This window comes from Protopterus annectens, chromosome 6.part1, assembly GCF_019279795.1.
Source record: "Protopterus annectens isolate FY-2018-M chromosome 6.part1, PAN1.0, whole genome shotgun sequence".
Lineage (NCBI taxonomy): Eukaryota > Metazoa > Chordata > Ceratodontiformes > Protopteridae > Protopterus > Protopterus annectens.
Genome location: NC_056738.1, coordinates 436345840 through 436370873, shown reverse-complemented (window position 1 = coordinate 436370873; position 25034 = coordinate 436345840). Strand labels below are relative to the sequence as shown.

General features: G+C 45.1%; 1 protein-coding gene across 4 annotated transcripts in view; it reads left to right on the top strand.

The window, feature by feature from the left end:
* Positions 1–25034, top strand: part of DNAJB2 (DnaJ heat shock protein family (Hsp40) member B2) — a 2030098-nt gene that overhangs the window by 903007 nt on the left and 1102057 nt on the right. For all 4 annotated transcript variants that reach the window (XM_044075865.1, XM_044075867.1, XM_044075866.1 and 1 more), the window contains exon 5: positions 1007–1126. In XM_044075865.1, the coding sequence (XP_043931800.1) occupies positions 1007–1126 (120 nt within the window). The remainder of the gene's footprint in view (positions 1–1006; positions 1127–25034) is intronic.

Genomic DNA, 25034 nt, shown 5'->3' with positions numbered 1-25034 from the left:
GTCTCTGTTCCCCCTCCCTATCATCAATAGCATGTGCTTTTGCATTCTCCCTCATGTTATGGATACAGCAGCATATGAATAGAAGGACATAGTATTGTTGTGTAAAATCTTACCATAACTTTAGATGTCCTTCTCTTCTATATGCTGCTGTCTAGTTTCCTGCCCTATCGTCCCCCTGACGCTTGCCTGACTCCTGAGTACCCAGTCCATAGTCGCTGGTTCCCGGCGGTAGGTGCGTGCTGATGTCTGCTTTATAGCAGATGTCCGTTTATGGCCGATGTTCGCTGAGTGATGGGGGGCCATCACATGTACCTTTGCAGTAGCATTTATCTTTTGTAGAATGGCCAGACATACGAGTCAACCAGAGGCAGACTCCCTCATGCTATGGATTCAGCAGCATATAGAAGAGAAGGACATCTAAAGTTATGGCAAGATTGTACACAACTATACTTTCTGAATGCATGAATTTCACAGCTTAGTATCCCACCTTACACTTTTTTGAGTACATTTTTCATCTTCATGGTGGCTAACCATCAAGCCATCTCTGCTAACCAAATTATCTACCTGCAAGTCCCATCTAGCTAGATCCTGGACTGCCCATGCCAGGAGGGTCTCTGAAATAGGAGAGATCCTGCCTCCTGGTTAGTTGCATTCTCGGTGATCGCTCATTGAATTTTCTGTATGGGAGGTTATGGCTGAGTGGGACGTGTCCTGCTTCTAAAAATACTACCTTCTGGCAATTCATTTAGCAGCATTAATACCTATGGAAATGTAGTAACTTGCTGGCTTTCCTCTGACTTCATTTCTTGAAAGGGAGAATGACATAATTAGGAAGGATGGCTAAGAAAAACTGAAGAGTGAGAACAACAGTGGCAGTAATAAAAGAAAGCAATAAACAGTTATGTGAGACTCAAGACTTAAGTACCAGTGAGTTTATTTCGGAGATCACTGTCTGGTGGTATTTGCATACACTTGTTTAACTGCCTATTATTATTTTTTTTTCCAGGTTGTAATGGTGCAGCAGGTCCCAATGCAGAATTCCCAGGCTTCGTGTTCACATTCCGCAGTCCAGATGAAGTCTTCAGAGAGTTCTTTGGGGGAAGAGACCCTTTTGCAGATTTATTTGGTGAGTGCTACATAAATTGTTGACTAGATGACAAGTGTAACATGCTCAATTGTTTTTCTTAACAGAAAGATAAGAAATTATACTTCTATAGCCAGAAGGTGGGAGATATAGTGGTGCAAATCAGCGGTCTTGTGAGTTTATCTAGATTGTCCTGCACTGGGCTTTATGATGGTATTCAGCTTTTGATATCACTGGGCTTTATGATGGTATTCAGCTTCTGATATCATCAATAATATGATGATAGCTGGCCTGAGATTTGAGAATGACAGTTGCATATCTCAATAGCACTGTTTGACCCTCTTCCCTGCTAACCTCAGGAGTGAGAGAGAGAGAGAGTAGTCAGTCACTGATCCCTTTCTCACTTCATGTGTGCACAAAGGCTGGTAGGTAGATATTTTTAATGGTATCACATTATTGAGTTGATTTTGTGTGTGTGCATGCGTGACATGTTATGACATCAGTGTGAGAATTGTAAAAGAAAAGAATTCTGACCAAATGTCTTTCAGTGAAATTGAGCATTTTCATAACACTTTTGTTAGAGACTTCTTCAGAATACACACACAGTACTGCACAAACCTTTAAATAACCACGTAAACCATGTGAACAAAGTCATGTGCCCAAGAAATTATGTGACTAAAACTTAAAAGTGTACACCAAATAAAATGTATAAAACACATAAAAACAGGTACCGAACAAAAAATAGTCTGGCACCCTGCATTTTTAAAATGCAGTTAATATATATGTATTCGTTTAAACCTTGAGATACCCCAGAATGTAATCTCATTTGCAACAACTCCTCCTTATATTCAGTGTGAGACTTAAAGTAGCTTCCATTCATATGCCCCACATTTGATATCTGTCACTATCAATCAGTGGAATTGTCTTCTGTTGCAAGAACCATGGCCTTTGTGTGGCGGGATTAACAGGCAAAGCAAGAACTCTTCCTCACCCAGTAAGAAAGAGGAAAGCTACCTAGTGGTAGTTCCTAAATGCCTTCCCAACACACGTGTTCTGGGTGGTTTGCCAGTGTTTGGGATATTAATTGTACCTGGCTTTCCTTGATTGCAGGAGTGTCCTGTGTGCTTTTGTCTCTGCTTTGAGTACAGGTATTGGGTATTTGGCTGAATTCATCTGTATCAGCATTAAAATGTGCAATATTATGGACCCTAGGAAGCTGGCAACCTGTTCCTTTAAATGTTAGCAGTCAGTCAACATCATTGTTATTTCTAAAATAAGTCATAATGAACACTATTAATGTTATTAATTCTGACATGATAACTAACACGGATCTCGTACCAGGAACAGACTGTTAACACCAATTGTTTTCTGCATTAAAAGTGTATCCAAGTGCTCATGTGTGTTTATGGGCCTCCTTGTACTTTATTACATGTATAGATCTGCAATTGTGGGACTGTACACACATCTGCTGACCTCACAAGACCCAAACGTAGTGAAAGTTTTGAAACATGAGGAGAATAAGTCTAAGATGATTTCCCTGCTTAGTCTAGCAGAAGCATATCGGTGTCAAGCAGGAATGGAAATCAAACCAGAAGTAGATAAAAAAAAATCAGGCAGCAATTGAATGTGCTAAAAAACAAAAAGAATATAAGGTGAAGGATCAGATGATAGGGCAAGAAGTGTAGAAAATAGATAAATATAGTTGCAAGTACCTCATGTTGATCAGGATCGAATGCAGGAATGATTAAGGAGAGGCAAATTCAAACCAAAAGATGAAAGGTTAATATTGGCGGCCCAATATAATGGGCTATGTACATGCTGGTTACAAAGTCCATTGAACATGTGGGAGAAACAGACAAATGTAGGTTTTGTAAAATAGAATTGAAAACAGTTGCACACCTTGTTGTTGGTTGTGACATACTAATGCAGAAGGATTGTATATTGAAAGGCACAGTAATGTTGCAAGAGTGTTGCACAGGGGATTGTGCAAACATTATGGTACTGAAGTTGCTGGAAAACACTGGAAACATGAGTCACAAAGCATCATAGAAAATGATGAATTGTACAACACATGGGATCACCCATTGCTAACAGTTCAAAAGATTGATGCGAGAAAACCAGATATAGTGGTCCATGAAAAGAAGACAAAAGTAGCATTGATCATTGAAATCGCTACACCCAGTAACTACAGTGTCTTGTGTACAGAGAGACACAAAGTCATAAAATATCAAGATTTGCAGGCAGAAACAAGAGCAATGTAGAAGAAAGACGCCCAGACAGTGCCAATACTAGTAGGAGCAACAGGTCTTGTTAAAAAGAATCTACAATTGTATTTAGATATGTTACCAATACATGTATCTCCGTACAAATTTTAGGAGTCATTACTCTGCACATTGCAGGTGCTGTGAAGAGCATTTTGGATGACATCAAAGACTGAAACAATTTTAATTTCATGAACTTTAATTGTAGTTTGACTTAGGAATGGTGTCCATTCCTGTCTTGGTATAGGAAACCCAAAATATTTGGAGAAATGAAAAAAGAATTGTTATATTCATAAAATAGCAGAAAGTATTCGAAGAACTAAGCCAACATAAGAATAGAGAAAGGAGATTTTGACAATAGTTGTGACTGGAAGTAGGGGTACAGAAAATAGGCAAGAGAAGGCTAGATTTTACTGAAGAAAACTGTCAGAGGAACCAAGATATTTGGAGCAACTAATTAGAGAGAGAGAAAGGTAATAAAGTGGGATGAGGCCAAGAAGTTGTTTGGACTACAGGCTACAGACTCTTCTGTACCAGGACTGATAGCAGAGTATAGGCAAAGAGAAAGGTACAGGGGAATTATAAGAGAAAGACTGGACTCTTGCAGAGTTTTTAGTTGAATTTAGAACAGAAGCTGCTGTTAAAAAGGGATGCTTAGTAGGACAGATAACTTATTGCATGATAACTATGAGTCAGTCAAAGGAGGTTAGCGAAGCTTGAAAAGGTTGTGAGTGTGAAAGCAACATACAGGGGACAATGGGAGGACATATGCTACAAAATCCAGAAAGTTTTTCTTTTTTCTTCTTGGTTGTGTTTTCATAGATATTTTTGTATCCCAAACAGACTTTAAAGAAATTTTCATTATGTAGATAGCAAATGTTGGAGGTATGATGAGGAAGAAACAAGTAACTATGAACATATGATGTTAAGTTGTCTACCTCGCCTTCGTTCTTGCTGGTTGGGATCGGAGCCGATTCTCGGCTCCGACTCGGCCATCTTCTATAGCTCGACAGCTGTTTACTGGCTCGAGGCTACCCCTTATCCCATGATGCCTAGCGCTAGCTACCCAGATCTCATTTGCCGCTTCAGCTGCGAGGTGTCGTTTTTCTGGCTCAGGCTCGTATAAAGTTTCTTTATAGAACTTTTTTACTAGAAATAATTCTTTTCCTAGGGGGTTCTGTTAGTTTTAGTCTTATATTTGTTGTGTTAGCTAACTGTGTATTTGTAGATTCCTTCCCGTCCCTTTAGAACTCGTTTAATTTAGAGAGTTCTCCCCCTCCTCCCCTTTTTTCGTATTCCTGTCAGGTTAGCCGTTTAAGTTAGAGGCTTTCCTTCTATCTTCTTTATAGGCTAGCCGTTTGAGTTAGTGGTTTCCTATTTAAAAAATAAATAAATAAATAAATAACTTTAGCTTTAGTCTGTACTGTACTATGTTTTTCTCTTTTTTGGTAGCTATTGTATTTTTCTGTTACAGGATGTCCAAAGAATCCAAGGTGTCTGGGTTCAAGAAGTGTGACTCATGCTGTCAGAAAATGTTGCTGACAGATGGGCACACTTCTTGCATCTATTGTTTAGGTGCTGTGCACCTGCAGGACTCTTGTTCTATCTGCCATACATTTAGTCCAAGAGTTGTGCAGGAGCATAAGAATAAGCTTATTCTTAGGGGCCTTTTAAAGCCCCCGGATTCACCGGCCAAGACTCAGCCTGTGAAATCCCCTAAATCTACCAAATCATCGGCTCCAAGTTCGGAGCCGTCTTTGGTTCAGTCTTTACCTGCTACTTCGGTTCCAGCCGGAACCGATAAGACTATCTCCCCGTCAGCTCCATCAGAAACTTCGGTGCCTTCGCGGAACCACAAGAGGCTGAGGTCCCCTTCTCTAGAATCAATACATTCGGCTCCTTGGTCAACCCCAGCTGCAAAGTGAGCGCAGTCACAGATCTTCTCACTCCTCTCGATCCTCTAGGCTCTCTGATCACGATGTGGAGAGAGTGGTCAGTAGGTTGCTAAAGTCGCAGGCACTTGCAAAAATGTTGTCCAGCCCTCCTCAACAGGTGTCGACTCCGTCCACTTCTATCGATGTTCCTCCTCCGATTCCATTGAGCTCGGAGCCGGAGTTCGTTGGGATTCGAGTAGTGGAACCGTCGGCACAGATAACTTTATCTCCTTTGGTTCCATTGTTGGCTCCGATTTCCTCGATGGTGCCGCCCGTCGAAGGATCTGGGCGCCAGGGCTCTCTCGTCGACTTCGAGGGGGCGAGTGGCATCAGACCCTTGTCCAACCCCGTTCTCCCTCTCGGAGCTTCGGTGCAGGTGAGCTCTGCTCCTACATTGGCCTCGGAGCCGTCTCCCTCGGTGCAGAGAAGGATTCCGATTTCCTCGGAACCGGAGCCTTCTCTGCATCGTGGCAGGGATGCCTTCAGTGTCATGAGGAGTGCACTGGCCACTGAGTCAGCTCCACTATCAGCCCCACCGGCTCCATCCCCTGTAGTACCTGTGCCAACATCTGCTCCTCCTCCAGACCCCAAGCGTGGGGAACCAGGGATCCAGGGCACCCCATTGGGTGTTTCCTCTTCTTCCGAGGCCTCCCCTGAACATTCAGAGGAGCCCCCTCGTAAGAAGAAGTTCAAGAGGAAGCACATTGACTCCCCTGAGTCTGTCACTTCAGATACAGACTTAGATGATTCGGAAGGGTCCCCGAGATCCCCCTCTGAAGATGTTTCCTTTTAAGACATCCTCGAAATGCTTAAGCAGAGGGGGAACTGGAATCCCCTAGCCCGTACCGAGGATGAGTCTGTATTCCTGGATGCGTTCTGTTCTGACCTTCCACCTCCTGGGTTTCTCCACCTTTCAATCCACTTATGTCCGTGGTGGCTCGAAAGGCTTGGTCAGCCCCGGATACAGTGGAACCAACTCCGAGGAAACCTGGTAAGTTCATCACAGCACCCTATGATAAGCAGTTCCTTACCAAAGGTGTTCCTCTTGATGCCATGGTGGTAGCAGCAGCCATCAAAAAAAGAGTTAGCGGAAACCTCTTCATCTGTCCATCCTCCTAACAAGGAGTCTAGGACCATGGACAGATATGGGAAGCGAATGTTTGTTTCAGCGACCTTTTCTATGAGGTCACTGAACTACTTATGCCATTTTACCCGGCTTCAGAGGGATCTCCTTAAAGAGCTCGGAGATACCCTTCAAGATCCATCAGCTGAGGGGGCTCAAGCTATAGTGGCTTCCCAGCTGGCGACCCTTAATTCTCCAGTCAACTCCTCCATGAGGATCATCTCTTATGCAGCCGATGGTGCGAGTAGAGCTGCAGGTACGGGCGTGGCCCTTAGGAGACATGCATGGATGCGGCTGTGTAACTTTGCGGAACCCTTTAGAGTATCATTCACCAACATCCCCTTTGATGGTTCCTTTCTTTTTGGACCACAGGTGAAAGACACTTTGACTAGGTCTGAACAAGAAGGCAAGACTCTCTCTGCCGTGGGAGTCTGTTTTTCCACTCCTTCCAAACCATACCCCAAGGGTCAGAAGAGTGGTAAAATGTGGTTCCGAAAATCAATCCCAGGGAGCCTCGCCTGACACACGTAGTGAATTTTCCTCCAGGGGCAGAGGGGGAAATAACAATAGACGTCGCCCTCGTGACAGTGGGGGTCCGCAGAACCAGGGCAACAGAGAATCCTTCTCTGAGAAGCCCTTTCAGCATCCCTGAAGGGTTGCCCGGCTGCCCGCCTCTGGAGGCAGTCAGGGGAAGACTTTCACTGTACCCAAAAGCCTGCCTAAATTTAACACAATACAGATGGTTATGGTCAGTTATATCCGGAGGTTACAAAATTCCCTTCTCTCAACCCCCCTTACCATCGAGTAATTCAGATGTTCCACCCAATCTGAGGGACCAAGCAGTCATAGAAGTTTCAAGACTGCTAGAAACAAGAGTCATCCAGGAAGTCCCGGCAGACCAACATGGATCCAGAACTTACTCAAGGTTCTTTTTGGTACCAAAAAAGACAGGGGACTGAAGACCGATTCTAGATCTCAGCAGACTAAACAAGTCGGTTCAAAGAACAAAGTTTCGGATGGTCACGCTACAGTCCATTCTACCCTTTCTGGGTCAGGACAATTGGATGTGCTCCATAGATCTTCAGGATGCATACTACCACATCAAAATGGACAGGCGCTCCAGTAGATTCCTTCGCTTCCGGCTGGGAGCCAGTCATTACCAGTTCAGAGCTCTGCCCTTTGGTCTCACCAGAGCCCCCAGGGTGTTCACCAGATGTATGGCAGTGGTCATGGCTCACCTGAAACGTCAAGGATTCCAGGTGATTCCATATCTAGACGACTGGCTCCTCACTGCTACTACCAGGCATCAACTTCTTCAAACCAGGGACTACACAATCACTATCTGCTCCCAGTTAGGCATTACAATAAACTTCGAAAAATCTGACCTTGTTGCCCTGTCAATCTATCACCTACATAGGTGCAGACTTAGACACAAGGAACATGTCTGCAAGGCTACCGCCGGAAAGGGTGTCTACAGTTCGTCAGAAGTACAAATTCTGATGCAGAGCAAAAGAATCCAGGTCAGGTTCGTCCTTCAAACTCTGGGTTCCATGGCAGCAGCCATTCTTCTAATCCCACTGGCCCACTTTCACATGAGGATCCTTTAGTGGCTTCTGTTCACACAGTGATCTTTCCAACAGCTGGCCATGTCTCACACGAGCATGATTACAGGAGCATGCAAAAGGCACCTTTCCTGGTGGATAGTCTCCCCACTAGTGACTCAGGGCAGACCCTTCATTCAGCCCCCTCCGGTAGCCACAGTGACCACAGATGCCTCCCTGATGGGGGGGGGGCATTATCAGGGCAAGACAGTCCAAGGCACTTGGCAGCCTCACGAGTACCACCTGCATATAAACGTCCTAGAAATGAGAGCTGTGCTACTAGCATTGCAAGTTCAAGACTCTCTTCCTTCTGGGACCATTGCAATTCAAACGGACAACATGTTACTGGTGTGGTACATCAGCAAGCAGGGTGGAACCAAGTCCTACCCCCTATGTCGAGAAGCACTCAGACTCTGGCAGTGGGCGATTTCTGATTGCGACACACATCCCTGGGAGGTTCAACGTCATAGTGGACAGGTTCAGCAGAGCTATTCTTATGCCTCACGAGTGGTCTCTGAATCAGGTAGTTGCGGATCTGATCTTCCGCAAATGGGAACAGCCTTGCTGCGATCTTTTTGCCACCCCCTTCAAAAGCAAATGCAGCAACTACTTCTCTCTTCTTCCACTTCCAGGTCACACACCCAGAGACGCTCTAGTCCACGATTGGCCTCAAGGACTTCTTTATGCCTTCCCTCCATTTCCCCTGATACCAAAACTCATACAGAAAGCATTATCGTTGGGTTGCAAAATGATCCTCACTGCCCCCTACTGGCCTCGACAGATATGGTTTCCGTTCCTGCACCATTCCCTTCTCGATCAGCCCTGGACTCTGGATCTGATTCCAGACCTACTGATTCATCAATCAGGCGGGCTGCATCAATCCCTCCAAACACTCCAGCTCACAGCTTGGTTGCTCCACTTCCAACCTTAGCCAGGCTTCCCAGCATTTCCCCGGCCGTGCGTGAGATTATTGTCTCCTCTTACAAGTCCACAACTAGAAAGACTTATGCTAGCAAATGGAAGTGTTTTTCTTGTTGGGCAGAGGCTAGGAACGGAGATCCTTTTTCAGCCCCAGTCCACGAAATTTTGGAGTTCCTAGCACAAATTTTTCATTCTGGGTCCACTTCTGCTACAATCAGGGTTTAATTGGCAGCCATTTCTAACTTTCATGTTGGGTTGTCTAATTCAAACATTATGTCTCATAAGCTCTGTAAAGCCTTTTTAAGAGGGACTACTCTCCTTACACCTCCAGTGAGAGATCCCCCTCCTCCTTGGGACCTTAATTTGGTATTAACCTCCTTAATTATGCCCCCCTTTGAACCTGCAGCATCCTGCTCCATTAAGTTTCTATCTTGGAAAACACTTTTTCTGATAGCTATTACTTCAGCCAGACACGTCTCTGAACTTCAGGCACTATGTGTTCGTCCTCCATACTTAGTTTTTCATAAGGACAGAGTTGCTCTGAGGACTAATCATTCATTCCTTCTGAAAGTCTGCTCAGAAAACAATTTAAACCAATCTATAGACCTTCCTGTGTTTTTCCCTAACAACACCAACAAGGCAGAATACAAATTATACCAATTGGATGTTCATAGACAGTTGCGTTTTTACTTGCATAGGACTAAGGATATAAGGAAGTCGGGCCAACTATTCCTTTCCTACGCCCTAGGCAAACAAGGTCTCCCAGTTTCCAAAGTGACCTTATCCAGGTGGTTGTCTCACATTATTACCAAAAGGGCTTTGACCACCTCTATAGCCTTCCAATCTAGGTTGCCCATGGATTCTATCTGTGCAGCTGCTACTTGGGCAAATCCTCATACCTTTATTTCTCATTACAAGCTAGATATGGTCTCCAGGAGCAGAGCTGACTTTGGTACCACTGATGTTCATCGTGTTACCCTGCTGCAGTCATCACACTTGGGTTATCCTGCCGTCAGGTGGTCCCGCAGCCGGCCCGAATTCCAAAGTCTTGGTCCGGCGTCGGTTGCTGTCGCTTCTTCCCTGACGTCAGTGCGCCAGGGTTATATAAGAGGCATCCAGCGCCATTTTTTTCAGTCTTTCTTGCCGCGCGGTGCCCGAAGCAGAAGCAGTTCGCAAGTGCCGGTCGGCAGACTCCTGAGATTTTCGATTTTGAATTTCAGTCCGAAGTCTTCATTAAAGCTAAGTACCCCATTGGGGAACATTTTCTTGCCTCAGTCCGATGTCAGAAAAAGTTAACAATTGCATTTCTTGTGGGAAGCAAATACCTCATAAGGACTTCCATTCCTATGGTATTCCTTGCCTAGGCCCAGACCACGACGTCACAGGTTGTCGGTTTTGCACTAGGTTTAATAAACGCACTATCAAACGCCGTTTTGACTTCGCACGGCATTATTTTGGTAGGAAATTTAATTATATCATGCCGTTGGAGCAGCCGACGACCGCAATTCATAAAAAACGCAAGTATAAGGACAGGGCAGCCTAGGAATAAGCCAGACCCCGAGGCCTCAGCTGGGCCTGTCGCCGGTTCTCCGTTTTTCAGTGAGGCACCTACGCAGCCCCTGACGACCGCAGAGCTGGAACCCCAGGCAGCTGCCGACTCCCAAACGGAGTCTACTAGGCCGAAGCAGCCATCTACCAACACCGGAGTAGAATTGACACCGGTGCAGAGGAAACACCTTCGGTTGCAGAAGGTGTCTTCAGACCGACTACACTCACCGTTAAATTTTATGCTAAGCTTAAAACTCCTTTAAAGCCTAAGAAAACTGTTCATCAGTCTACAGGTCAAGGCCCCATGCCTAAGAAACAGATGCTTAAGATGGCTGAAGATTTAATTACCCTTGTCAGGGGTTTCCATCCCCCTCCTGATAAAAGACCAAGACAAGAGGAGGATTATGCATCCTCTGACCAGGTTTCTCTCTCGTCAGACTCTTCTGAGGAACAGGATTACACTTTTCCACCTTATGAGGATTCTGATGCTGAAGACTGTATTTCCTCAGCATCTCCCCCTGAAGACTGCTCCTTTGGGGAAACATTACATACCATGAGGGAACATTTCCACTGGGAAGGCCAGGATTACTCAGATTCTAAGAAAAGGCTCCGAGAGTTCCTTTTATTACCCCAGCACAGACCTCTTGCTATCCCTCCTGTTTTAGATATTGTGGATGATGTCTACTTGGAGTCTAGTTTAAATCCAGACTCTCTACCTCCTGCTTCAGCCAAACCAGACAGATACTACAGAGTACCTGACTCAGACATATTCCTTTATAAAAGCGCTATAGCTGACCCAGAAACCATATCCCAGGGTCCTAAGGGAACAAAAGCTTCTATGGCTAAAAATCCTGTGCCCTCTGAAAGAGATTCCAGAGCCCTAGATAGATGGGGAAAGAAAATATACACCTCTGCAACTCTGGCTATGAGAGCATTAAATTGCCAGTTTCACATGTTGAAATGTCAACAATTCCTGATGTCTCAGTTAAAACAAAAAATGAGCACACATTCAGAACAGCCTGAATTCAAGGAAATCCAGGATCTGTTACATGCAGCTGAACAGGTGGGCAAGCATACTTTACAATGTGGATTTGATTCATTGGAAGCATCCTGTAGAGCAGCTTACTGGCTCTGTCATTCGTAGACATGCTTGGTTAAAAGAACAAACCCTCCCTGACCATGTTAAAGCAAAATTATTAGATGCACCTTTACAACAAGATATATTATTTGGTGTCAAAGCAGAAGAGGTTTTAAAGAAAATGGAGGATAAGGCTAAATCTATGCAAACGGTCAAGGATTTCTTGCAGGTACAACCCCCTCGCTTCAGCAGAAATTAGCCAACAAAAAATTGGTCCTTTCCAGCTTCAGACAGATCACAGAGAGGCAAATACAGATGCCCTAGGGGCAGAGGTCCGTCACAGGGCCCTTACAAACCTCGCCAATTGGGTTCTGCTACCCAGAAAGGAGGAGAAGACAGGCCCCAAACTAGCAGAAGGCAGACACAATAACTCTATCCTCAAACTACCAAGCAAATCTCTCCTGGCAACACCCTTGGGAGGAAAATTAGCATTTTTTGTAGACAACTGGTACATCATCACAAAAGACAAATGGGTTCTAAACATTGTCTTTCAAGGATACAGATTCCACTTTCATACCTTACCAAGGATCAAAGGAATGCCAAACCTGCCACCAAATCAATGGGCAGAGGCACAAAAACAAATTACAGCTCTCATGAACATGAGAGCCATTCAACAGATGCCTACACAGGAGCAAGGACAAGGATTTTACTCAAGACTCTTCCTAGTTCCAAGAAAAGACAAAGCATGGAAACCCATTCTGGATCTTTCAAATCTGAACACCTACCTGCAAGTGCCAAAATTCAAGATGCTAACACTACAGCAGCTTCTTCCCATGCTGGGCAAGAATGTTTGGTTAGTCACTTTGGACCTCAAGGAGGTATACCTGCATGTCCCCATCAGACAAAATTGCAGAAGATACCTCCGCTTCATTGCAGGTTCAACGCATTATCAATTCTCTGCACTGCCCTTTGGCTTATCTACTGCGCCCAGGGTCTTCACAAAATGCCTGGCACCAGTAATTGCATACTGCAGACAAAGAGGAATTCAAATATACCCATACCTAGATGACTGTCTTATTCAAGCAGAAAGCAAGGACATTCTTTGACAGCATCTGGCATTTGTCAAACACTTCCTAAGTTGCCTAAGGTACACAGTAAACGAAAAAAAATCAAAACTAGTGCCCTCACAAAACATAATATTCCTGGGTGCCAGCTTGAATACAACGGCCAAGATGGCTTATCTCATGCCAGACAAACAACGACAGCTGTTTCAATATTTCAAAATGGCAACAAAGACCCAACTCCCTGCAAGACAAATTCTGCAGGCCTTGGGATTCATGGCATCTTACATTCTACTAATACCATTTGCAAAACTGCACATGAAGAAATTACAATGGTACCTGAAAAGTGTATGGATTCAGCACAGTCACAGCTTGGAAACAATGATTCCACTCATTCCCTGTCTTCAACAGGAGTTTCTATGGTGGGCACAGGCATGTCACCTCAACAAGGGTCAGCCTTTCACCTTACCCACAGCCAGGCAAACTATGACAATGGATGCATTGGACTATGGCTGGGGAGCACACATGGCAGGACAGTGCATTCAGGGCAAATGGACTACAGATCAGAGACACCTGCATATCAATCAAAAAGAAATGCTAGCAGTGCAGAATGCCCTAACAACTTTCAAGGACCTTCTACACCCAGGACAACTACTAATAAGGACAGACAACACCACAATTATGTGGTACATAAACAAGCAAGGGGCACACATTCCTACCCTCTATGCAGGCAAGCAATGACCTTGTGGAACACTGCAATGTCTTACCAGGTTCAATTACAAGCACAATTCCTGCCAGGAAAGAAAAACACATTGGCAGACGACCTAAACAGAAACATCATGGATCCACACGAATGGAAACTAGATCCACAAGTATTTACAATGATAGCTCAAAGATGGGGACGCCCAGACATAGATCTGTTTGCAAGCCCCCAGAACCACCAACTTCAAAAATTTTGCAGAAGGACCTTCCATCCACTAGCTTGGGAAGTGGACGCCCTCTCATTCAGTTGGAATACATTAACAGTGTATGCCTTTCCTCCACTGCCTCTTCTAGCAAAGGTACTGTTGAAAGTCAGATTAGAGAGGCCACAAATGATTCTCGTTGCACCAGACTGGCCACGCCAACATTGGTATCCAATTTTAAGGAACATGGCCCAGGGCCCACCATGGATTTTGCCACAAATTCCTCACCTGCTCACCCAGCGAGACAATCTGATTTTACACAGCCAGCTCAAGACTTTAAACCTGGTTGCATGGCAAATTACCTGAACAACCAGCCAACACCTTTATCCAAAGCTGTTATGGATGTCATTCTGGATGCCAGGAGGCCCAGCACCAGAAAAGCCTACTCAGACAAATGGAAAAGATTTTGCGCCTGGAACCAGGCTAAAGGCTTAAATCCCCTGGAGCCAAACATTCCTCAGATTCTACAATATTTAACTGAGATGTTACACAAAGGACTTTCCTTTTCATCTATTAAGATCCACGCCTCAGCAATTTCAGCTCATTATAGCACGGATCCTCCTTTATTTTCACATCCACTCCTAAGACAGTACCTCAGAGGGGCTAAGAACTTAAGACCACCAAGGAGAGCCCCAACACCTACTTGGGATCTCAACTTTGTCCTGGAAAAGCTTACACTGCCGCTCTTTGAGACAGCTTTTTCAACTGATTTAAAATGTCTTTCATGGAAAACTGCCCTACTTCTAGCAATAACCTCAGCTAGAAGAGTCTCAGAGCTACAGGCAATAATGGCAGTGAAACCTTTCCTCGTTTTTCATCAAGACAGAGTTTCTCTACGTACTAATCCTTCCTTTATGCCAAAGGTGGTATCCAGTGTGGCCTTAAACCAAAACCATTCACTTGCCCACCTTCTTCCCAAATCCCCAGAACAAAGGAGAAAGACTCCTGCACTCTTTGGACATTCACAGGCAATTACGTTACTGCTTGGATAAAACTAAGGCTTTCAGAAAAAACTGACCAGCTCTTTGTAGCCTGTGCTACAGGATCACAAGGAAAAGCTATCTCAAAACAGACCATTTCTAAATGGATAGGACATTGCATACGTTTCTGCTACACACACCATGGGAAAACCAGTACCTGCTAACATTAGGTCCCACTCCACCAGAGCTACAGCTACATCAGCAGCCTTTCTCAGGGGAGTGCCAACCAAGGATATTCTGGAAGCTGCTACTTGGAGTTCAGTGCACACCTTCACCAAACACTATCACTTATCTCTTTACTGTAAGACTAGAGCTGGTTTTGCCACTACAGTTTTGCAGGGCCTACTAGCTTCTTCTAACCCTGTTTGACTCCACCTCCCCTCCTTAGCTTTGGGATTCAACCCAAGTGTGATGGCTGCAGCAGGGTAACACGATGAACATAGTACAGTTTTGTATCTACCATAAATGTAGATGTTCGAGTGTTCACCCTGCTGCAGTCCAGGTTACCCTCCCTCCATCCCATCGAAACTAGCTGAACTTATCTCTACCACTTTATCCTATTCTACCTCTGTGGTGTATTTGCTTGTGCCTAAGGGTTTTGTTTTATTTTTATATAGCCACATGTACATATATATATTTATATATATTTTGCCTGCCTTTTGGGGGCACCTGACATCTGGGGCAAGAAAAACTGAAGAAAATGGCGTTGGATGCCTCTTATATACCCCTGGCGCACTGACGTCAGGGAAGAAGCAACAGCAACCAACGCTGGACCAAGACTTTGGAATTCGGGCCAACTGCGGGACCGCCTGATGGCAGGATAACCCAAGTGTGATGACTGCAGCAGGGTGAACACTCGAACATCTACATTTGTGGTAGGTTCAAAACTGTACTTTCTGAAGAGTCTGTTCCAATGAGCCGCCCAGGATTGTAGGTGCTAGGGACGCTGTCCCAACCAGCAAGAACAAAGGCGAGATAGACAACTTAACATAAAGAAGTTATGTACCTACCGTAACGTTCCATGTTAGTTGTCTTCATCTCGCCTTCTTTCTTGGATCCCACTCTCCGTCCCCTTGTCCTATTGGATCGAGATGAGTTTTGGTTTCACTGGCTGAGTGTTCTCTGGTTTGTTTCCTCTACTGACTGAGAGAGTATGACAGGTTTGCTCAACCTGTTTGTTTGGACAGGTTGATTCTCTGGCTATGTCTGGGGTTAGCTATTACAAACGAGATCTGGGTAGCTAGCGCTAGGCATCATGGGATAAGGGGTAGCCTCAAGCCAGTAAACAGCTCTCAAGCTATAGAAGATGGCCGAGATCCCAACCAGCAAGAAAGAAGGCGAGATGAAGACAACTAACATGGAATGTTATGTTAGGTACATAACTTTTTTTTTTTAGGAGGGTAATGAGCTGGCAGATTTTAAAAATTCCCTAGGGAGTACTCATATAGCAATAACCCACGCCTGGGTGTGGGTAATGCTGGATTTACCCACGGTTGGCGTGGTTTGGTCCCAAGGCGGCCCGAGGGACCAAACAAAGCCAACCGTGGTAAATACAGCATTACCCACACCCAGAAGTGGTTATTGCTATTATCATGACATTATTTAAGAAAAGAAACTATTACTTTTCTTAAATAATGGCATAGTATAATGCCTGTTTACTGCCCTTCCGCAGATGTCTGGCATCCGGCAGTTCTGATGTACTGGCGCCTGCGCAGTACATCAGAGCTGTGAGCAAAAGCAACGGAGAAAGCAAGATCTCTGTTGCTTTTTACTGTTTAGCTATGTTAAATGGGTTTATCATAGCGAGACAGTTTTAAAATAAGCAACGGAGATGTCCGTTGCTTATTTTAAAACTGTCTCGCTATGTTAAACCCATTTAACATAGCGAAACAGTAAAAATGCAACGGAGATCTTGCTTTCTCCGTTGCTTTTAAACCTGTCGCTATGTTAAATGGGTTTAGCATAGCGAGACAGCTTTAAAATAAGCAATGGAGATCTCCGTTGCTTATTTTAAAGCTGTCTCGCTATGTTAAACCCATTTAACATATCGAGACAGTGTTTTAAAAGTAGAGTTATACTAATGGAAAAAAGTCCGGGTGACCGGACCTTTTTCCATTGGTATAACTCGATTTACAATGTGCACGCTGGCCAATCAGCGTGCACGTTTTGGGGGGGTCATGGTATAATTAAGAAATATTGGGTCAGCAATCAGTTGTATTTGTGGAAATTATTTTATTTCCCAACTGGGATACTGAAGTGCCTAGGCATGGTATGACCTTAAGTTTTATTCACTTGACTACCAAAAAGCAACTAGTAGAAAATGGAAATAAAAGTCTAAACCAACTATATTTGAAGTATTGAATATTGTAAAAGAAATGAAAGAACTGGAAGATAAATCCTTAGAAAAGGAAAGGAGCAAGTTGCATAGAATTAAATTGAAATTATGGAAACCAGAGTAGTGAGGCTTAAGGGAAGACAGGAATCGAGTAATTTATGTAACATTGACTGATAGTTATAAAGAAAGAAAACATATGCGGTGCATAATGTATGTAAATGGAAAAAAATGTTAATATGGTAATGTTAATATGATTTTTTTGTTAATATATGCTTGTATATGTCTTAAGTGACAAATATGTTTAAAAAAGTGTATTCAAATAGTCTTAATGTTATTGTGGTCTCATTTTCACTGTAACAGAAAATGTTCTTCGTATGAATCACTAATGTGTTAATGACCTTTGATAATTCACCCTCAAGAAAATTCTGCCTCTGGTGAGATCAGATGTCTGGTCTAGTATCCTTTCCTCCCAACCCCCAGCCATTCTAACTTTCTTGGGGGTGTTCGAGCATCCATGGAGTAAGGGAGGAATCCAGAATGTACCATTTTCATTTGTTTTTCTTTTTGCAAACAGTGGTGGGCACTGGACATCATGCTTGGTTATCCGTAATTTGGCTGTAATTTTCCAGTAGATTTTCCAAGTGCTGTACCTTTCTTACTCTCTTATTTGCCCCCAGAGATTTATTTGTACACTATATAAAACTTCCATCATAGGCAGCCCTCATGCATGATGCCTTTAACTATTTTATGTAGTGAAAAGATTTGCTTACTTGCCACTGGTATCCTTTTCTTTAAATCTCATATGGTGGGGCCATTCTACGTTTTTTTTTTTCTTTTTTACCCAGTTTGTATTTTTTTAAATCTGTATATAATTATTCAAATTATTTTTCAAAACTCTGATGTAACTCATTTTTTTTACTATATCCATCCCAGTAAAAGTGCCTCCCTTTTTTGACCATGTGGGTCCAGTACTTCATTTTCTTTACTTTTCTATTTTCAGGCATTTGTCTTTCCCTTAGTATGTTTTCAGCATCCATATGGGTAAAATATCCTGCAACCAGTTGACCTCACATCTCTTTCCAGGCTGCCTGATAGTTTACATTGATATCGATGTAGTCCCATCCATTGAACTGTCTGTAAGTATTTCAGCAGATCAGGGTCTCAGCCCACTGTGCTCCTCTGCAATTGAAAAATTTTCACATGCTACGCTTACTGGTGCCCCTTCCCAAAAACTGTTTGCATCCAATCCAGTTTATTGAGTATATCTAGAGTCTGAATCCACTGATGTCTAGATAGCTTGTCCTACATAAAATGTGTGAATATGTGCCAGTGTAGTACTTGTATGCAGGAGCCCAACTGCAGATTAAACTGTTTTTCTGTGTATTGAAATCACAAGTTTTTTTTTCTTTTTAACGGTTCCCTTGCTGTGTATTCTGTTGTGTACAGAGATCTTCACAGCCAGATTCCAAAACATTTGCATATCTGTCCCGTACATTCCTCCTCCCCAGTATTTTATATTAATCTGTAGAGCCTTAGTTTGTTCCACATTTATCTTGTAACGCATTAGGCTCAGTATTTTATATTAATCTGTAGAGCCTTAGTTTTTCCACATTTATCGTGTAAACCATTAGGCTCCCAAAATGTTATAATAATGTGAATACTTTTCATATCTATCATAGGATCTCCTATGGCTAAAATTACATAACTTGCATACAATGCTATCTTTAATTCTTTCCTTGCCCACCTATAACTTTTAATGTTAAGTTGTCAATCTCGCCTTCATTCTTGCTTGATGGGTTCGGAGCCGATCCCTCGGCTCCGACTCGGCACTTGCTAAGCTCGAGAGTCACTTTTACCAGCTCGAGGCAGCCCCATATCCCATGATGCAAGGCGGTAAGTACCCAGATCTCGTTTGCCGCTTCGCTTATGAGGTCCTCCTTTTACCAGCTCCTGGTAAGTGATTTACTAATTCGCTAATTTAGCCCCTTTTAACTTAAAAACCCCTTATTGTTAGTTTTTATTTAGTTTTAATCTGTTTCTGACAGAAATTTGTGTGTCTCTTATTATTTTTTTAGTCAGACTTTACCCATCCCATCCCCCCCCCTGTTAGGGTGTGTGTGTGTGTGTGTTTGTAGTTATACCTTTTTGGTATATTTAAATTTAAATTCTTTGACTGGTGTGTGTGTGTGCTTGTGTTACACCATGTCAAAAGAAAGGGTCTCAGGCTTTAAGAAGTGTGACTCGTGCTGTCAGAAGATGTCTCTGACAGACGGTCACACTTCTTGCCTTTATTGCCTGGGGCCTCTTCACCTGCAGGACTCCTGTGCTATATGTCATTCTTTCAGCCAGAGAGTCCTGCAGGAAAGAAGAAACAAATTAATACTCAGGGGCCTTCTTGCCGGAGGGCTCTCCGGCTAAGTCGGCTCCACCTAAGACTGCCAAGTCTTCCAAGGCCCAGGCTTCTGTGTCAAAGCCTGCGGCCTCGGCTCCGACTTCGTTCTGAGTCGAGATCGCTCGGCTGGAGCCGATTCTGGCTTAACAGCCTTCGGCACCGATGGCTATCGGTGCCGATTCTGCATCGACCACTTCGTGTCGGCTCCGATCGGCTCCGACCACCATGTGGCACAGGCATCGGTGTCGGCTCCGATCGGCTCTGACACCGTTACTTTTGTGGCTGTATCGGCTCCGGCTGGAGCCGATGCATCGAGGCTACCTGTCGGCTCCGATAAGTTGTCGGCTCCGACAGGTTCAATAGTTTCATCGGTTCGATGGCTCCTTCGAGGAAGAGGTCGAGGTCTCCTTCCTTGGAGCCGATACTTCGGCTCGGCTTCACCTCTCCTCGAACGGAGCCATCGGAGCCGATCTTCAAGGTCATCCAGGCTTTCGACCATGACTTAGAGAGAGTGGTCAGTAGATTACTTAAGTCACAGGCACTGGCCCAAATGTTACATAGTCCGTCTCAACAGGCGACTATTGGTCCACACCCGTTACAGTTCCTCCTTCAACTCTACCCCAGAGCTTGGAGTTGGAGTCTTCGAATGGTTACTGCTACGGCTGAGGGACGGATACCCCTTCTGTCCCTTCAGCCTCTACTCTTATCTCCTCTTGAGACCTTCCTTAGAGGGATTCGTGGCGGGCTTCCATGGTCTCCTCCGAGGGGTGAGTGGCATCGGACCCTTGTCCGAACCCGCTCTTCCCCTTGGAGCCTCGGCCTTGGTGAGCTCGGCTCCGACATCTGCCTCGGAGACTTCCCTTTCGGTGGTCCCTGGAGTTCCTAGCTCTTGAACGGGTTCTCTTGGACCTGCCTGGGAGGGGAGCATTCGAGGTGATGAAGAGTGTGCTGGCCACTGGTATCAGCCAGCAGTCTGTTCCCTTAGCTCCTCCCTCTATAGTGCCTGTTGACATCTCTGCCACTTCTCTTGCTACAGGACCCAGAGATCTTCCGCCTCAGGTTTCCCATTGGGAATTTCCCCTCTTCCGAGGATTCTCCTGATGTTTCGGGAGATCCTCCTAGGAAGAGGACTTGTAAGAGGAAACACGTAGACTCCCGAGTCTATCACTTCAGATACTGACTTTGATGAGTCAGAGGGAACCCCAAGAACGCCCGCTGAGGATGTCTCCTTCTCAGACATCCTAGAACTCCTTAGACAGAGGGGAAACTGGCCCACCAATAATCCCTCTGAGGATGAGTCAGTATACCTAGAGGCGTTTGGATCTCGGCCCTCCACCTCCTGGGTGTCTCCGCCTTTGACCCCCTTATGCAGGTTATTGCCCGAAGGCGTGGGCTGCTCCTGACTCTGTAGAGCCAGTCCCTAGGAGGCCTTCAAAATTTATCACTGCCCCGTGTGACAAGCAATTCCTCACTAAGGGTGTCCCCGCTGATGCCATGGTGGTGGCTGCTGCCACCAAGAAGGAACTTGCAGATCCTTCCGTGCCGTCCATCCTCCTAATAAGGACTCTAGGACCATGGATAGGTGCGGTGGCGGATGTTTTCCTCAGCGACCTTTGCTATGCTCGCTGAATTACCTATGTCACTTCACCAGACTCCAGAGGGATATCCTTAAGGAGCTGGGTGAAGTAGTACAGGATCCTACAGCTGCAGGGGCTCAAAAAATTGCTTCGCAGCTAGGAACCCTTAATTCCATTGCAAACTCCTCCATGCGGCTAATATCATATGCTGCTGATGGAGCAGTAGGGCCGCAGGTACAGGTGTGGCTCTTAGACGCCAAGCCTGGATGCGGCTATGTGACTTTGCAGATCCCTTTAAGGCGTCCTTCACAAATTCTCCCTTTGATGGGTCAGCTTTGTTTGGCCCTCAGGTGAAGGAAACTTTGACCAGGTGTGAGCAGGACGGCAAGACTCTTTCTGCTGTAGGAGTCCGTTTTCCACCCCTTCTAGACCTTACCCCAAAGGACAGAAAGGTGGCAAAATGTGGTTCCATAAATCCCAAGGAGTCACGCCGGATTCACGTGGTCAGTTTACCCCTAGAGGCAGAGGGGGTAACAACAACAGACGCTCTAGAGGCAGAGGGGGTCCAAAACCAGGGAAACAGAGAGCCTCTCTCTGACAAGCCCTTTCAGCATCCCTGAGATGTTGCCCGGCTGTCCCTCCTTGGAGGCAGTCGGGGAAGATTATCACTGTACCCAGAAGCCTGGCATTCCCTCACTCAAGACAGATGGGTACAGTCGATCATATCCAAGGGTTACATAATTCCTTTCGAGGAAAGTCCTTTCCCTCAAATTCCCTTCCAGATGTACCACCGGTCTAAGGGAAATTGCAGAGTTAGAAGTCTCAAAACTACTGCAAAAGAGCCATTCAGCCAGTTACAACAGACCATTCAGAGCCGGAATCTACTCAAGGTTCTTTTTGGTCCCCAAAAGACGGGAGACTGGAGACCAATATTGGATCTCAGCAGACTCAACAAGTCTGTGAGGAAGACAAGATTCGAATGGTCACTCTTCAGTCAATTCTGCCCTTCTTACAGAAGGACAACTGGATGTGCTCAATAGATCTTCAGGATGCGTACTATCACATCAAAATTCACAGACGCTCCAGGAGATTTCTCCGCTTTCGGCTGGGGTCCAGTCATTTCCAGTTCAGAGCCCTGCCCTTTGGTCTCACTACAGCCCCAGAGTGTTCACCAAATGCATGGCAGTGGTCACGGCTCACCTGAGACGTCAAGGATTCCAGGTGTTTCCGTATCTCGACGACTGGCTCCTGTCAGCCACCACCAGGCATCAGCTTATTCAAGCCAGGGATTACACAATAAGTCTTTGTTCTCATTTGGGCATCTCGATCAACTTCGAAAAGTCATCCTTATCGCCCTGCCAGTCTATTACTTTCATAGGCGCAAACTTAAACACTGTTCGGATGTCAGCTACCCTTACAGATCAAAGAGTTTCAGACATTCAGAGTCATGTCAGGATCATTCTGGCCAACAAGAAAGTACAGGCCAGAATGGTTCTAAAGGTATTAGGCCTCATGGCTGCGGCCATTACTCTTCTTTCCCTGGCTCGATTCTACATGCGCCTTCTTCAGTGGATGCTGTTCACACAGTGGTCGTACCAACAACTTCCAATGCGTCACCAGATTCTGGTGACACAGACTTGCAAAGATCATCTTGCTTGGTGGATCACATCTCCTCAGGTTCACCAAGGCAGGTACTTTGTACCCCCATCCCCGATAGCCACTGTCACCACGGATGCCTCCCTGATCGGGTGGGGGGGTCATTATCAGGGCAGGATGGTTCATGGGACGTGGCAGCCGCTCGAGTACCATCTGCACATAAATGTCCTGGAGATGAGAGCAGTGCTTTTAACGCGTTGCAAGCCCTCAACGACTTTCTTCCCGTAGGGACAATTGCAGTCCACACAGACAACATGTCTGTAGTTTGGTATATCAACAAACAGGGCGGAACCAAGTCCTACCCCTTGTGTCGAGAAGCTCAGACTATGGCAATGGGCGATCTCCTCTCATCGGTTTCTGGTAGCAACGCATATCCCTGGGAAAACCAACATTGTAGCGGACAGATTGAGCAGAGCTATTCTCATGCCTCACGAGTGGTCTCTCAAGCAATCTATAGCGGAAGAGATATTTCTGGAATGGGGTTGTCCATGTTGCGATCTTTTTGCTACTCCCCAAAACAGCAAATGCCCAGACTTCTTCTGTCTCTTCCCTCTACCAGGCCATCCCCCCAGGGACGCTCTGACCCAGGATTGGCCCCAAGGACTTCTTTATGCCTTCCCTCCATTTCCTCTGATCCCTCAAGTTATCCAGAAAGCTACCGTTTTGAGAGCCAAATTGATTCTCATTGCCCCTTACTGGCCTCGACAAGTTTGGTTCCCGTTCCTCCATCATCACCTTTTGGTGCAGCCGTGGCATCTGGACCCAGTGCCAGATCTTCTGATTCACCAATCCGGTCAGCTGCACCGGTCTATCCCTTCTCTCAACCTCACAGCATGGTTGCTCCACTTCCTTCCTTAGCCAGGCTTCCTTTGATCTCTAACCCAGTTAGAGACATCATAGTAGCATCGTTAAAATCCTCTACCAGGAGGATTTATACAAGCAAATGGAAACGTTTCTCTTATTGGGCTAAGGCCAAGAATATTGATCCTTTCACTGCCCCTGTTCAGGCAGTCCTGGACTTCTTAGCAGAGATTTTTCATGCAGGCTCCTCTTCTTCCACAGTCAGAGTTCAATTGGCTGCTATCTCCAACTTTCATGTCGGGTCGCAGATCATAATATTATGTCCCATAGGCTCTGCAGGGCCTTCTTGAAAGGAATTTTCCTACTAAAGCCTCCAATCAGGAATCCTCCTCCTCAGTGGGATCTAAATTTAGTGCTGACATCCTTGATTCTTCCCCTTCGAGCCGGCTGGTTCTTGTTCCGTGAAATTTCGTTCTTGGAAAACTTTATTCCTAGTGGCTATTAGATCGCCAGGAGGGTGTCTGAACTTCATGCTCTATCGGTTCGACCCCCTATTTGGTTTTTCACAAAGACAGAGTATCTTTGAGAACTAATCCGACCTTTTGCCTAAGGTAGCTTCAAAGACCAATTTGAATCAATCCATTGATCTTCCTGTATTTTTCCCAAACTATTCAGACAGAGCTGAACAAAAACTACATTATCTTGATGTCCACCGTCAACTTAGATATTATTTGGACAGAACAAAAAATTTAGAAAATCTGATCAACTTTTTGTTTCCTATGCGGATAATAAAAAGGCCTTCCTGTTTCTAAAGTGACCTTGTCCAGATGGCTTTCTTCGGTCATCTCTGAAATTTATCTGCTCAGGGGAAAACAGCTGTGCTCAAAACCTAAAGCACATTCAACTAGGAGCTTAGCTACTTCTACAGCCTTTCAAGCTAGACTTCCTTTAGACACTATTTGTGCAGCGCCACTTGGGCCACTCCTCACACTTTTGTTTCCCATTACAAATTGGACTTGGCCTCCAGGGACAGAGCCAGTTTTGGCTCTACAGTCCTCAAGAGTCTGTTCCATTGAGCCACCCAGGATAGAGGTGCTAGGACGCGGTCCCATCAAGCAGAATGAAGGCGAGATTGACAACTTAACATTAAGAAGTTATGTACCTACCATAACGCTCCATGTTAGTTGTCTTCTCTGCCTTCTTTCTTGACCCTCCCTCCTTCCCCAGGCCTGGACAGACCTTGTTATAAGAAATTATTATGCTGAAGACCATTCAGACCTGGTCCTTCTTCCATCCTGTAAGTTTTCTTTCTTCCTTTGGGAAGTGTTTTATGCTTGGTGCTATTGCCCTTTGTCATCAAACGAGATCTGGGTACTTACCGCCTTGCATCATGGGATATGGGGCTGCCTCGAGCTGGTAAAAGTGACTCTCGAGCTTAGCAAGTGCCGAGTCGGAGCCGAGGGATCGGCTCCGAACCCATCAAGCAAGAAAGAAGGCGAGAGAAGACAACTAACATGGAACGTTATGGTAGGTACATAACTTCTTATTCTCAACTGTCTGATCTTTGCTGCTAGAGGTTCCAAACGTGTAGAAAATAATTGAGGTGGGTAAGGGCATTCTTGCATGGTTTCCCTACCAAAGAGAAGTTCTGTCTTTAAACCTGCTCTTGTCTTCACACATACCGTGGAGCCTTCTCATATCTTTCCAGTGCAAATAT